Source organism: Amblyomma mixtum, chromosome 8 (assembly GCF_055824585.1).
Source record: "Amblyomma mixtum isolate Tamu chromosome 8, ASM5582458v1, whole genome shotgun sequence".
Lineage (NCBI taxonomy): Eukaryota > Metazoa > Arthropoda > Arachnida > Ixodida > Ixodidae > Amblyomma > Amblyomma mixtum.
In genome coordinates, this window is record NC_143019.1 from 71,067,253 (window position 1) to 71,080,592 (window position 13,340).

General features: G+C 45.8%; 2 protein-coding genes across 5 annotated transcripts in view; one reads left to right on the plus strand and one right to left on the minus strand.

The window, feature by feature from the left end:
• Nucleotides 1-4,275: 4,275 nt before the first annotated feature.
• On the minus strand, nucleotides 4,276-8,750 carry Naa20A (N-alpha-acetyltransferase 20 A). 2 transcript variants are annotated; one of them, XM_089555917.1, is made up of 6 exons: nucleotides 8,565-8,750; nucleotides 8,451-8,475; nucleotides 7,702-7,738; nucleotides 7,467-7,596; nucleotides 6,787-6,923; nucleotides 4,276-4,410 (listed from the first exon to the last, which is right to left on the minus strand). In XM_089555917.1, exons 1-6 carry the CDS (start codon nucleotides 8,615-8,617, stop codon nucleotides 4,325-4,327), a joined length of 468 nt encoding a protein of 155 aa, XP_089412043.1. In that variant the 5' UTR covers nucleotides 8,618-8,750; the 3' UTR covers nucleotides 4,276-4,324. The 2 variants fall into 2 exon arrangements, with proteins under 2 accessions (XP_089412043.1, XP_089412042.1); XM_089555916.1 differs by having other exon boundaries at nucleotides 7,702-7,792.
• A 1,719-nt stretch (nucleotides 8,751-10,469) lies between these two features.
• The window catches only part of LOC149332913 (uncharacterized), a 333,095-nt gene continuing 330,224 nt past the window's right edge, over nucleotides 10,470-13,340 (plus strand). For all 3 annotated transcript variants that reach the window (XM_089558485.1, XM_089558487.1, XM_089558489.1), the window contains exon 1: nucleotides 10,470-10,805. The gene's annotated coding sequence lies outside the window, so the exon portion shown is untranslated. The remainder of the gene's footprint in view (nucleotides 10,806-13,340) is intronic.

The window sequence follows — 13,340 nt, forward strand, 5'->3', positions numbered from 1 at the left end:
AAGAGATTACTTTTTGTTTTTTCTCTCCTGTCAGAAGCCCCCACAGTTCTCGCTGTGACAACTCCAATAAAGCTTCTAGACCTGTGTTTTTTAACACTCACTTGATCACCATTTTGGGCCGCGTTCACTAGTATTCATATAGATTTTAAAATGAGTCCTCTCCTTGTCTTCACCAAGTGTTGTACAAACTGTAGTTGCCATTTGCGGAATGGACACTACACCCACCCTCCATTTAATACACTTCATCTCACTTTGAACGCCATGTTGTTAGACACATAAGTGGGCCTTCCAACTCAGTGGCAGGCGCTGCTTAGCCGCAATTGACTCCATTTCGTGCCCGACAAGCAACGCAATGGGAGCTTCACCAGTAGTGATGTTACAAACACACGTTACTCTATCATATCACTTCTGCTTTGCCAGGCCTGTTTGCGTGGCATGCAGAAAATATCAGTCATTGACCCAGGTTATTGTCCTCTTCAGTACAAATACCTTTCCCATTGATCTGTTCACCCTGCCCTGCACTATATTCTGCTACAACTTCTCTCAGCAATGAAGATAAAGCTACAGTTGGCGGAGTGTCTGTAACTACGTCACTCCGCTGTCAGCCGCAGGACAGCTGGCTGACACGTTGCTCGCCACGTGGTTGCACTGCTCTGTTGCTAGTGTACCTGGCGCCATCTATGGAAGCTTTTTGTAACCAGATGCAACTAAAAATTCCTTGTAATCAAAGAAACTATATTTTCCATATGACTCTCACGTTGAAAATGTTCAGTTCTGTTAGAAATATGTCTTAAATAATGAGTGTTACTAATATACTATGTTTTAAGAGGAAACTATTAACTGCAACCAGAGAGTATATTCCGCTCCATTGAAAGACTGGGCGTTCTGGCTCTGTAGCTTTTGCTTCATTGCCAAGAAAAGCTGTTGCAGAGAAAAGCTGCTGACACCCCATCCCCACAGACTTCCTCATCTGCCCACCAGACTCTGCCAGTACGAGCCATACCTCCTTTTCTTTGCATTTCACTTTATTACCCCAAGAGGGTGTCAGTTATTTGTTGTCTTGATGACATGCCCAGCCAGTTAAGGAGAGTTTGTTCTCTGACCCACCCTCCTCCCACCTCCTAACATTACCCTCCTGCCATTTCCTCTATATAACTCGCTGCAAGAGGAAAACACGATAGAGTGCAAAATGAAAAGTGGACAGTAGCTGGGTTGCCAATGATGTGCAAAGGCAACAGCACTCACATGCTTGTTGCTGCTCTTGCTTCTACTTGAACGCTAATATCTGTGACCCCAAGAACTTGTTTGATGAGTAGCCTTGTGTAGACAAGATCCAGCATTCGCAGTTATGAAGTCGTAGCCTAGGGTGTTGTTGGAATTCGACGTACCGCAAACATTTCTTGTTTGTCGGATACATGTAGCTCCTGCCTTCGAGTATGAATTGCTCATTTTAGAATTTGCAGCCTCTGGTGTTTGCTGTCTGTAGCGAGAAGCTACATTATTATCCAAAGTTTCATTTTACAAAAAATGGGGCACGCTACAGGAATATGCATTTATGGGGGGTTCAGCTTTCACCAATCCCATATCCTATAGATTCTAGCCAGGAAAAAACAAATTGACGAGTCAACGGCGCCTTTTGACCTTTTGTTGCCTGATGCGATAAACTGACATATTCATCCAGCCATTCCTAATCTGCAAGGATCTGAAACTTTTAAGCAGCTATGAAAAAAAAAAGGGGGGAATTGGTTGTATGAATTTAAAGCTGCACTGAACATGACACAGAAGCTTTTTTCCTACCTCCAAATATTTTGCTGCAGGCCAGAATCCTCACGACTTCCCTACTTTACTGTGTTTCGAGGCTGTGTGACATTGATACGAATTGTTATCCCCCCGAAATTTGTGTCAACGTTCACCGTTTCATCGAGATTCTACTCCATTTGTTTGGTTTGGTTTATTGGGGTTTAACGTTCTGAAGCAACTCAGGCTATGAGGGACGCCGTAGTGGAGGGCTCCGGAAATTTCGACCGCCTGGGGTTCTTTAACGCGCACTGACATCGCACAGTACACGGGCCTCTAGAATTTCTCCTCCAAAGAAATTCTGCCACCGCGGCCGGGATCGAACCTGCGTCTTTCGGGTCAACAGCCGAGTGCCGTAACCATTGAGCCACTGCGGCGGATTACTCCATTTGTGCATTATGAGCCAGGTATACAAGGTGCTGCATAAGCTTACTTATATTTGTTTCTTGCCAAATCACTGCTGCTTAGTGCTCCCAAACAATGAACAATCATTGGTTTCACACCACTTTCAACAGTGTGCTGCCACTTGGCACCTAGCTGAACACACCTCAATACCACGGGTCTGACATTGTAAGTGCTCCATCTGATGGAGTCCCAACAAAAGAACTTCAAATGGTGTGGGTCGGAAAAACTTAAGGCAACAAATTTATGATGGATTGCAGAAGTAATGTATCTAGAAGTATGTGCACCATAGAATGTTTTGGTGTCAGCTGGGTTTGAGTTCTAAAGGAAACTGCCTCTGGAAACCACTACTATGTGTTCAACCAACTTTGTCAGCACTGGAACAATTCCTTGACATAAAATGGCCAACTACCTGCCATGACCCATCAAAGGTATGCTGGTTTTTTGATAACTTCGATATGTTCCTGTCATATGCAATGCAATATGCCAGCTGTTATCCATTTTTAATCCTATATTGTGTAGGCATGTTGAACAGCACAGGTTAGAACCAAGCACCAAAATGTGCTGCCATTTTCAGGAAGGAAGTGGTTGTGCGTAGTTGTGCTCGCAGTCAGTTATGCTGTAGTTTGCTAAATTCCAGAGCTTCTGCATAGAGGCGCCAAGTATTTATGGAATGTATAGACAGGTTATTAATGCAGCTATTACACAAACTATGCAAGGTCGCCACCCTAGCCTTGAAACCATTTAGGTTTCCTCTCAAATTGCAAGGACAGTTAGATTCTAAAGGCCCAAATGAATTAAGACCCATTGTGAAATGTGTTGCAAAAGCAGCTTCACAGCAAACTTACCGAAGTTGCTGAACACTACGTCGAAGTCGCTATGTATGCAAAACTCAGCAATGTTCTAAGACACTGAAGACTCCAGAGATACTTAAAAGAAAACAGCTTTGAAATGCTAGCTAAAGGAATTTTTTTTTCTGTCAGAAAACAAGGGTCAATCTTTTTGTTTCCATACAGAATTTTTTTTTCAAGGGAAATAAGGAAGGCCCCATCGGCAACATGCCAAGTACAACCCTTGAAAGGATACGCAGCACTTGACACTCAATGCCAGTGTTCTTGGATTTGTTAGCTAGCTTTTTCACACGTGCAGCAAATTAGACTTGTTGGTCGACTGTCATGATTGAAACTTTGTTTTCTTGCAACATTAGGTCACTGAGAATGTGCTTCAACTGTACAAGCAACAACACATCATAGCTTGAGGGCCAACGAATGCACTGCCTTAGACTGTGGAACTACAAGATCCACGCATCTTTACTGATTCAGCACCAAGTCTTGTAAACCACGTGGGCAATGCAGCATTACAGTTTCTCTTCATGGCTCGAAATCATGCAGCCAGTTGCTACACGGGTTGCCAGCAGAGTTCTACTTTACTCGGCTACAACTTTTCTTGGCAATGAAGAGGTAGCTAGAGGGGCGGAGCATCTGCAACTCTGTCACTCGGCCAATAGTTTGGCAACAGGACGGCCACTAGAAGTGCTGCTTCTTGCATGGTTGTTCACTTTTTTGTTGCTGTAACTGGCACCACCTATGGAAGCCTCTTCTAACTAGATGTGTCTAAACAATTTCTTGTAACCTCAGAAACCGTTTTCGCCACAACTCTCCAATGTTGCAATGCGCAGTTATGTTAGAAATATGCCTTAAACAATGACCACTACCACACTAATACAGCTCTAGACGAAACTAGTAACTACAGCCGGGGACTATATTCCACAGTGTAGGGAAAGCGAGCATGTTTCAGCTCCCTAGGTTTGGCTGCATTGCCAAGGAAAGTTGTTGCAGTGCGTAACTGTCAACCAGAGCAATAAAATTAAACTCTTCTTAATTAAAACTCGCTTAATTTCAGCACCTGGCATTTTCTAACCAATGCTTTCAAAATGCTATCCTCAATTTATCTCCACAGGAGTAGAATGTGTTTTTTGTTTCCTTTGAGTTCGAATTATCGAGGGTTGACTGCATAAAAATTTGGCCAAGGCAAGTCGATGCATGCAGGGTTCACGTTATGATGACAGCATCTTGGTTTCATTAAAAACAGTCCATCAGCGTTATTTTATTTCACAAATACTAACTCAATCCACATCTTCGGGACGTACAGGGTGTGCTAGAGGAATCACAGACTTCTTGAGGACGTCTCTTGACAGTGCTTTCCGCATGTCTGGAAAAAAGAGGCACAAAAAGTAGCAATGACAGCTGTCAAAACAGTGTAGTTAAATTAGAGTATGGTACAGAAGTAAAAAAAAAAAGGCTAGCCAGAAATAAACAAATAAATAAATAAATTAGTGTCATCGAAATGGTCGCATCACATCTAAACATTTTACAGCGATAGCTGTAAGAGGGATGCTTTACAAGGTTTATGCGATTGCCAGTAAAATGAAAACTGAAATATGATCAACAAAAAAAAAAACAAGAAAGAAAATTGCTCTTTACGCTTTTGCTAGTTTGGGACTGGGGTGCGCTACTCAACAGGTCATTGCTTCTGTGTACGCCCATCCCATTATATCCTAAAGTCCCTACATCAACTAAAAAAAAAAGGAATTAAATGTGTTCTCTGGTGTATGCACGCTTTAGAAATTGTTACTGCATCCAGAGGTCACGTGTAAAAATTTTACGATTTCCGGTAAGAACTGGCCCAAGACAATGTGTTTAACTGTGCAGCGCCACGGTTACATGTGGTACTAAACTCTGCAACCAACATATGGAGGGGCAGTTTCTTGGTGCGTTTGGAGAGTCGAAGAGTCACACGAGGCTACCTGGACCTGTGATATGTCTGCAGTATGGAGTTGGCATGTCTACTTAGCACGTGAGAAAAATTAGCTTCCCATGCTTCTGACTTGGTGGCAGTGCTTGTAAGTTCAGAACACAGCAGTAATTTTATCCCAGCTTGCAGTCAATCAGCAAAGCTGGTTTAGCAAGTGGAAGGTATTCAACTTTCCTAGAGTTTTCATATAAACTTCACACTAAACGGTCTACAACTGCCTGCATCATTTCCAGGGTACTGCCAGAGATTCTTTAAAGTTTTGAAATGCAAAAGCACTGGCCCTAAGCAATGTATATCATATAGGACTACCACCATTCCCATAATGCTCATGTACCATGTACAGTACGGTCCATTGTTAAAGGGAACATGCGATCACGTGCCCTCCGCGCTTCACGAAGCCCTACCGCCCAGATGCGGCGAGAATAGGCGGCATCAGGCGCATGCGCGGAATGACCAGCCCTCATGCTTACTGCGCATGCGTCTTGTGCCGACAATTCCCACAAGTTCTCGTCGGCAGCGCTCCGCGAAGCGCGGAGGACATGCGATCGCATGTTCCCTTTAACAGTGGACCGTACTGTACCTTTTCTGCTGCACGTTGAATTCAATACAGTCTAGCCCGGTTATAACGAAGTCGGCGGGAATCGGAAATCACTTCGCTATATCCGCTATTTCGTAATATGCGGAATACGAAAAAAAATGCAAACATCGGCATACTGATGCAAACATCGGCAAACATCGGCATACCGGCATACCTGGGAGAATTAGAGAACCGCGATTGGCCAAGACGGCCGCTCTCTGCGACGTCATCGAAAAAAAAGATCGTCTCTGTTCTTTTTTATGTTTTTCCCCTGCGCGGCGTGCTCTACCGCTCTACGCCGTGACGCCGTTCAAGGACGGCGCAACACGAGACCGGCGTGCCAAGCGATGCAGTGAAGCAACCTTTCGCTCCGCAGGAGAGCAGACGCCACGAAAGGACGCCGTCAGCCGAATTTTGCTCTTATTTTCGCGGAAAAAATCGCCTAAAGGACGCAAAAATGTGTTGATTGGCAGATTATTTTTCGGTTGGTATTAAATTTCTTCGTTATATCCGCTGATGCGCTCTTATTTACTTCGTTAAAACCGGACCCAAAATGTATTGAAAATGCAAAAATGGGAATGGGAAATTGAAATCCCTTCGTTATAACCGCTATTTCGCTATAAGTGGCTTCGTTATAAACGGGCTAGACTGTAATACCAGGTACTTTTTTATTTCTATGCGTCCAAAAATACCCTCCTAGTGGACAAGCCGATGCTAGGTTCTAGTCTACAGCCTCAGATAGGCCATGCACCAGTATTGAGCGCGAGCTCCACTTATGAATATGTTTGTGCTGCTGTCGGAGTGAAGAGACATGTAGGATAGCAAAGCACTATTCCATCACGGCAAGAGCAAAGCGTCTGCCTCATTATGCATATCTAGTGCTCTGACATTTTTATTGCCATGAGGGCCCAAAATCTCCTGTAGTTGACTAATGTCTATTGGCTGCTCTGTCAGCCGCTAGTAATTTATGAACGGTTTCAAGAACTCATTTCTTACAAATGAAATTAGCGCTAGGAGTACAGCCAGAGAAAAATACCACGTCTACATTTTATTTCTGATTTATTAAGCATCATTGAACGTGTTCCACGGTCTCTAAAAGTGCTTCATGCTCTTTCAAGAAGTTTAATAAGTTAGTCCAGTGCACTGCGATTCCACTGTGAGCTGTGCAAAATGTGGCCTCCCTATACGGTACTTACCGAACGCATCTTCATCAGGGTCGCCAAAGTAGTACTCTAAGACTCTCCGGTAGACACTATAGCCCAGCCGCTTGTACATGTCGACGGCAACCTTGTTGGAGACCCGGACAAACAGGTCGACGAAGTAGGCTTGCTTTCTGCAACAGGGAGGAAAATTTAACTGGAGACTTGCAGCAAACTGTTCAGCAATAACCTGCACCTAAGCCATGAACATTTGCAGGCATGAAATGTTTTAAAACTGTTCCCCTAAGTTTGGCTCATTTCTCAGCTTCTGCGAGAGTGAAACTGTGTTACGGTCATAGCAATAAGTTTGTAATGCAAAGAACCAAGCATGAGAACTCGTAACTTGTGGCAGCATTTCCTCACAGACAACTTCACAGCAACGCTGATGGGCAGAACTCACAGACGTGATCACACAAGCATGCATGATAGATTCATAAAAGGGCAGCACGTGATATCGTGAGCACTATAATATGGCGGTCCGTGCTTAGCTTTCTCAGTGAACATCCGAAGAGGTTGTGATAACACACTCAGCTAAGCATACAGCTTTCTGCCATGCTCCCAGCCTCCTACATGGCAGCCACTATGACATCAGCATACCCTTATACTTAGCACAATCATTACTGGTAGTGGATATCTCACAGGTAAATGCTTCCGGGAAGAGCTGTGCAATATCTCACTTCTCTGAGATGTATTCCAGTCCTGACATCAGCATGGCAGCAACTCCCAACTTCCGGTACTCTGGTGCGACCGTGAGGGCCGTGACGTGGCCGTGCCAGTTCTCTTGGACACCCTCTGCTTTGCCCATAACTGCAAGGCACAGAGCAACGAACATGAGGGTCTATGTCAACGCGGCAGCAATGAATTGCACCAGCTTGCAAAGGCAGCAGGCAGGAAGGAAGAACAGGCACCTACTGTAGCCCATAATGTCACCGCTTGGCGACTCGGCAACCTGGAAGTATTCTGGCCAGTGTGCCAGGTACTGGAGGTAAAATGACAAGCCATACTGGGGAGAAGCTAAGGTAAATGCAATGGGAACTGGCATTGCCACTGCATTCTCCGTCTAACTTGCACACACAACATTGATAACACTGAAAGCACTGGGTCAATCACATATTATTTAAGTATTTTATTTATCTACAGCATGCTAGCGGTGCGCTGCGAGATGATAAAAGTACTGTAAATTAGTGACTGCATGAGCATGCTCCTGCAAAAAGCTAATTAAACCAGGCACCCCAGAACCGAAAGTGATTGCCAATGTCTCCTAGCGTAGAATGGGCTAGCCCTTAAAACATTCTCTAACAGTTTCTGGAGGCGGATTAGCTAACTATACGGCAAACTCATCGTATCGGCCAAGCGCGTTAAAGAAGAGTCTGTAATCGAGTTTTAAATTTGATATACTCGAGCAGTGCAAAGGCACCCGCATGCAGCGGACAAAATATCACTCAGCATGATTGGGTGGACAGTAGAGACTAGAGTAATGAATCTTTAGTGCTTCAGTCATGATTCTACGCATGCCCTTTGAGATACCGAATTCACCGCGGAGATCAGACTTGTAGTCGCCGGTCCGAATACCCGTAGCGTGCCCACAATGCCACATATATTTTAAAAGGCGAATTCTACCAAAACGTGCATCGCATCAGCAAGAACAGTGCGAAGGATACGGTTTCTGTGAGTGGATCCAAGTTGCTGAAAACAAGACAGAATGCATATTAGTTTGAGCGAAGAAAACGAACGCTATCACATGGAATATATCTACTTATGAAATATCCACTTACACGTTGTTAAATAGGAAGAGGTCGTCGCACGTAAATTGCCGTATCGTAGTCATGTTATTATTTCTGCCGCAGATTTATACACGGACGAGGGGCACAAATACAATCAATGCTCGATTAGTTCGACGCCGTAAATCACGGCACTAAAACAAACCCCACCATGCAAAACCGGAAGTTGGATTAGCAGTTGGACGGATGGATGGATGAAAGTTGAATGAAAGTGCAACGCGATCTTTCCGCCATCTAGTGGCTTTCTCCAACATGTACTTCAGTTCGCCCATCACTTTCACTACTAAACTACTTATCACATTTATTAGACTTTGCGGCTCTCCCTTGTGACTAGCAGATTATTGCAGCACCCAATGAGCTAATAAACAAAAAATAACACTTTTAAAATTTTCACTTTTTAATGCCCAGCCTTTCTCAGGAGCGCCTGCTGAAATATATATATATTTTTCCTCGCACAATAAGCCAGCTTTGATCTCTGATGTGTGACCAGGCCCTTTGAACGGCATAACATAAAACACGTGCTGCTATCGCTTCTTTTCGTTCAAGAAAGAATAAAATAAAATAAAAAGACGCATTGTCTGATGCCGGTTAACCAGCCGTCGCAAATTTGCTGTGAATGTTAGCATGACATGAGTGAATATTAGCATGACACCGATGGTCGAATATCTTATTTCCGTAACTTCAGATATCGAACAAAAAAGCTTAATCGATTAAGGAGAAAAAAGAATAGAGGAAATCAATTCTTAGGAGGCTATTTCACTGTGCAGCTGCAAATAAAGAGATTTTCTTTTCTGACACCACATTTATGTTTTATGCAAGTTTTCAGATGAAAATATGGAGTAACAAATGCCAAGGTGTTGGCACATAGGTGGCTAGTAGGTGAGAATCTAACGCATGCGGTCAGACGGTACTAATTTCAAGACAGTTCCGCAGCTCTGAACGTGTCGACAGTCATGTGTATCCACCCAGCAAACCAAAAACCTCTCAGAGACGACCAAAACCCTCTCAGAGACGACCAAAAACCTCTCAGAGACGACCAAAAACCTCTCAGAGACGTCTAGCTGACGTCTCTGAGAGGTTTTTGGTTTGCTGGGCAGGTCCATAACTTGGAACTTACATATACTCTCTCGCTATCAAACGCCTACCCTGTTTGAAGAGGACCTCTCACAGGTATCAGGACCTCTCACACTGTCACTGCGATACTCATTTGGAGCTTTCCCGCTGTACCATGGAACGTCCCAAAGCGACTTACGCTATGAGAGACGCCGTAGTAAAGGGCTCCGAAATTTCGGCCACCTGGGGTTCCTTAACGTGCACTGACATCGCACAGTACACGGGCCTTTAGAATTTTGCCTCCATAGAAATTCGACCTCCGCGGCCGGGATCGAACCCGCGTCTTTCGGGTCAGCAGCCGAGCACCATAACCACTGAGTTATCGCGATGGCCCTTGCCAACTGGGTCAGGTAAGACGTGAAAACGGTAATATTTTTAAAGAGTGCTTGCCCATTTTGCCAAATACTTCTTCAGATGCCGAGGTTACTTTTGGCCCTTTACCATGAACATAAATCATACCTCATAAAAGCATTGTAACTTGACTTATGTACAGTTAACCGTAAAGGTTACCGAAACTGGAACCGAAACCAAACCCTCTGATAACATTTTCTGACGCTTGTTTAGTTGAGTTACACCAACGTTACTAGAGTTACACATCTTACGCGTGTTGTAGTACTGATGCAGGTAGCCTTTAGTTAATAGATACATATTATTAGCGAATATGCTAATATATAGTTACGAATGCAGCAGCCCCTTCATTTTTTTTTTCAGCCCTAGATGGCGCGTTGAGCGTTATGCAATGAATCTTTCCATCGCGAACAAATTTGTTCTCCACCATAGTTTCGTCCACTACGGAAAGGAACACACGGACTCGCGATTCGCGCGCGCGCGTCTACCTACCTGTGCGCAATTGCAGTTAGCTGTGCAGTTTCGTGCTTGTGCTTTACACGCACGTGCGTGTTTTCCTGCCGTGAGGAAACAGTCGCCGAAGAATTGGTGTGACGCCCATGATCGCTCGCGCGACGTTGCTCACCACTTTGGATACGGAAGTTTAGGATTATCCCGGCTACAGGCGGCGACAGTTTCTGTGTGTGTGTGTGTGCATCTCTGAGCCCACGAGCGGATTACTATATTCCGAACAGCACTGACACCTCCGTGCGGATCTAGGCTGCGCGTGAAACGGTGAGGATGCAGACGAGCTTCTTTCTTTCCGTTTTGTTTGTTTTCAGTTTTCTGCGCGCGCCCTTGCGCCTTCGCCGGGCTGTCAGAAGCGCACGCGCGCGCGCGCGCGCGTTGATTGCTTAGCGAGTGGCGTTATTTATCTTTTTTTTTTTCGCTCGTTTCCGGGCCGCCGACGGCTGCGGAGGTCTCTTCGGAGAGTGAAACTGGCCTGACACCGTCAGTAACGGCATTCCGCTAAATAGTCCTCCCGTCTCAATGCCACGGAAGTAACACGCGTTGCTTTGCCGGCATGTTTTTTTTTTTTTTTTTTTTTGCCTAGCGGTACTTGTGGAAGATGGATTTTTTTTACGAACCACTGTAAATTGTGATCGACTATGCAATGAGGCTACTAGACACAGCATATTGGTTGTCGGCGCGCGGTAGCGTTGTGTTAAGTCATTTCAGGGAAACCACCGATGTTGCGCTCGATGGCGCTGTTTTTTTATTCGGCTGTGTGCGCTCACAGTTGACGCATACAGTAGTAGCGTTTGTCTGGGCGCTCGCCTTGCATACACATTGCGCACTTTTGCGCATTTGGGGCTGCATCTTTAAAAATTTTATTGAGCTGCACTCTGCTGCATTGGAGAAATGCAAAAAACATTTGCGTTTGAAGGTCAGCAACTTTTTTTTTGCAAGTCATAGTTGTCACTTGACGCTTATCATCGTGACCCTTGGATTACTTCGGCAACTTTTTTGCAAGTCATTGTTGTCGCGTTGCACTTATCACTTGACCGTTGGATAAAGGCAGCAACTTTTTTTTGCAAGTCATCGTTGTCTAGCAGAACACACATCCCCAACACACTTTACAGTCGTATAAACACCACAACACCTTCACTTGTACCTTGAACCAGCTTAAACCAGCGACCCTTCGTGGCATATGCGTTGCGTGAGCGCCTGGTACATGGAAGTCCCTGGGTTCGTGACCTTTGCTATGTGACGAAGGATTTCACTAGAACATTTAGGGAGAACCCAATCGCTGAAATTCGCCTTACAGGTGGTGACCGTCTTGTGATTTCTTTTCTTGCTATGCAGCTCGGCGATTTTCAGCGTCTCGTGCTGGTATAAGAGCTGTGGTGCTCGAAGCACTCCAGTATTTGTGACGCCGGGTTCGAGATAAATAAAATGTACATACACCACTTATCACGAGCCATCCCACAGATGTAGCGGATGGCTGCCTGCATGATCACCACAAGCTCGGCGGGTGTCTTTTCGTCATCTGTACTGTAATGTGGAAACTCGCACAGTTAGTGTGGTCGGGCACAGTCCTTGTCCCAGCAGGGCTGCTCAGCAGGCCGGCTGTTGTTGTTGTTGTTGTCCTCTAGAAAATGGCGCATACCCACTGCGGGGGATTGGCCAAGACACAGGCGGCAACTGATAGGTGTACAAAATGTTAAACAAGAAAATAATGGTGGGGAAAAATAAAATAATCATGATAATAATAGCAATTAGGAAATAAATGTTCGCAAGCGCGCACCCGAGCTTCGTCAGCTTCGTCTTCTGTCTTCTTCCTCTCCTTCATCGGCGCTAGCCGCTGGGGCAGCAAACCCCAACTCTCTTTCTTACAATACCCCCGGGATGAAAAGGCGCCATCCTGGCGGCCTAAGGACACGAGACGATAGCTGGGTCGTAGTACGGCTTCAGGCGGTCTAAGTGCACAATTTCACGGCCGCGGCGGCGATGATCAGACGAAGGCGTGATGGGCTCCACGAGATAGTTAACTGGCGATGTCTGCTGCACAACGCGATAGGGGCCCTGGTATTTGCTCAGCAGTTTTGTAGACTGTCCTGGGCTGGAGGAGGGCACCCAAAGCCAAACCAAGGATTCAGGAAGATAGGGCGGCGGCAGACCGGGAGAAGCGGCGCGGGAGCTTTTCTTTCTGACGGTGCTGGTCGTGTGAAGTAAAAGAACGGGCGAGTTGACGGCATTCTTCTGCATGCGCAGCGGCCTGAGAAACGGTTGTAAATTCGGACGAATCGGGGCGGTAAGGAAGTACGGTGTCCATGATGTAGGAAGGCTCGCGTCCGTACAGAAGAAAATACGGGGAAAAACCAGTAGTGGCTTGCGTTGCAGAGTTGTATGCGTATGTAACGAAAGGTAGAACGCGGTCCCAGTCTGAGTGATCGGCAGAAATGTACTTGGCCATCATGTCGCCGAGGGTCCGGTTAAAGCGCTCGGTCATGCCGTTCGTTTGCGGATGGTGCGAAGACGTCGGGCGGTGAGCGATATGACACTCCCGAAGGAGGGCTTCCACGACGCCGGACAAGAAGACGCGACCCCGGTCGCTGAGCAATTCCTGGGGCGCACCGTGACGAAGAATGATGTGCTGAAGTATGAAACCGGCTACGTCAGAGGCCGTCGCAGCTGGCAACGGGGCAGTTTCGGCGTAGCGCTTGAGATGATCAATGGCGACGATGATACAGCGGTGCACTGCGGCAGTGATGGGAAAAGGGCCATAAAGGTCAATTCCAACACGGTCGAATGGCCGGGCGGGACACG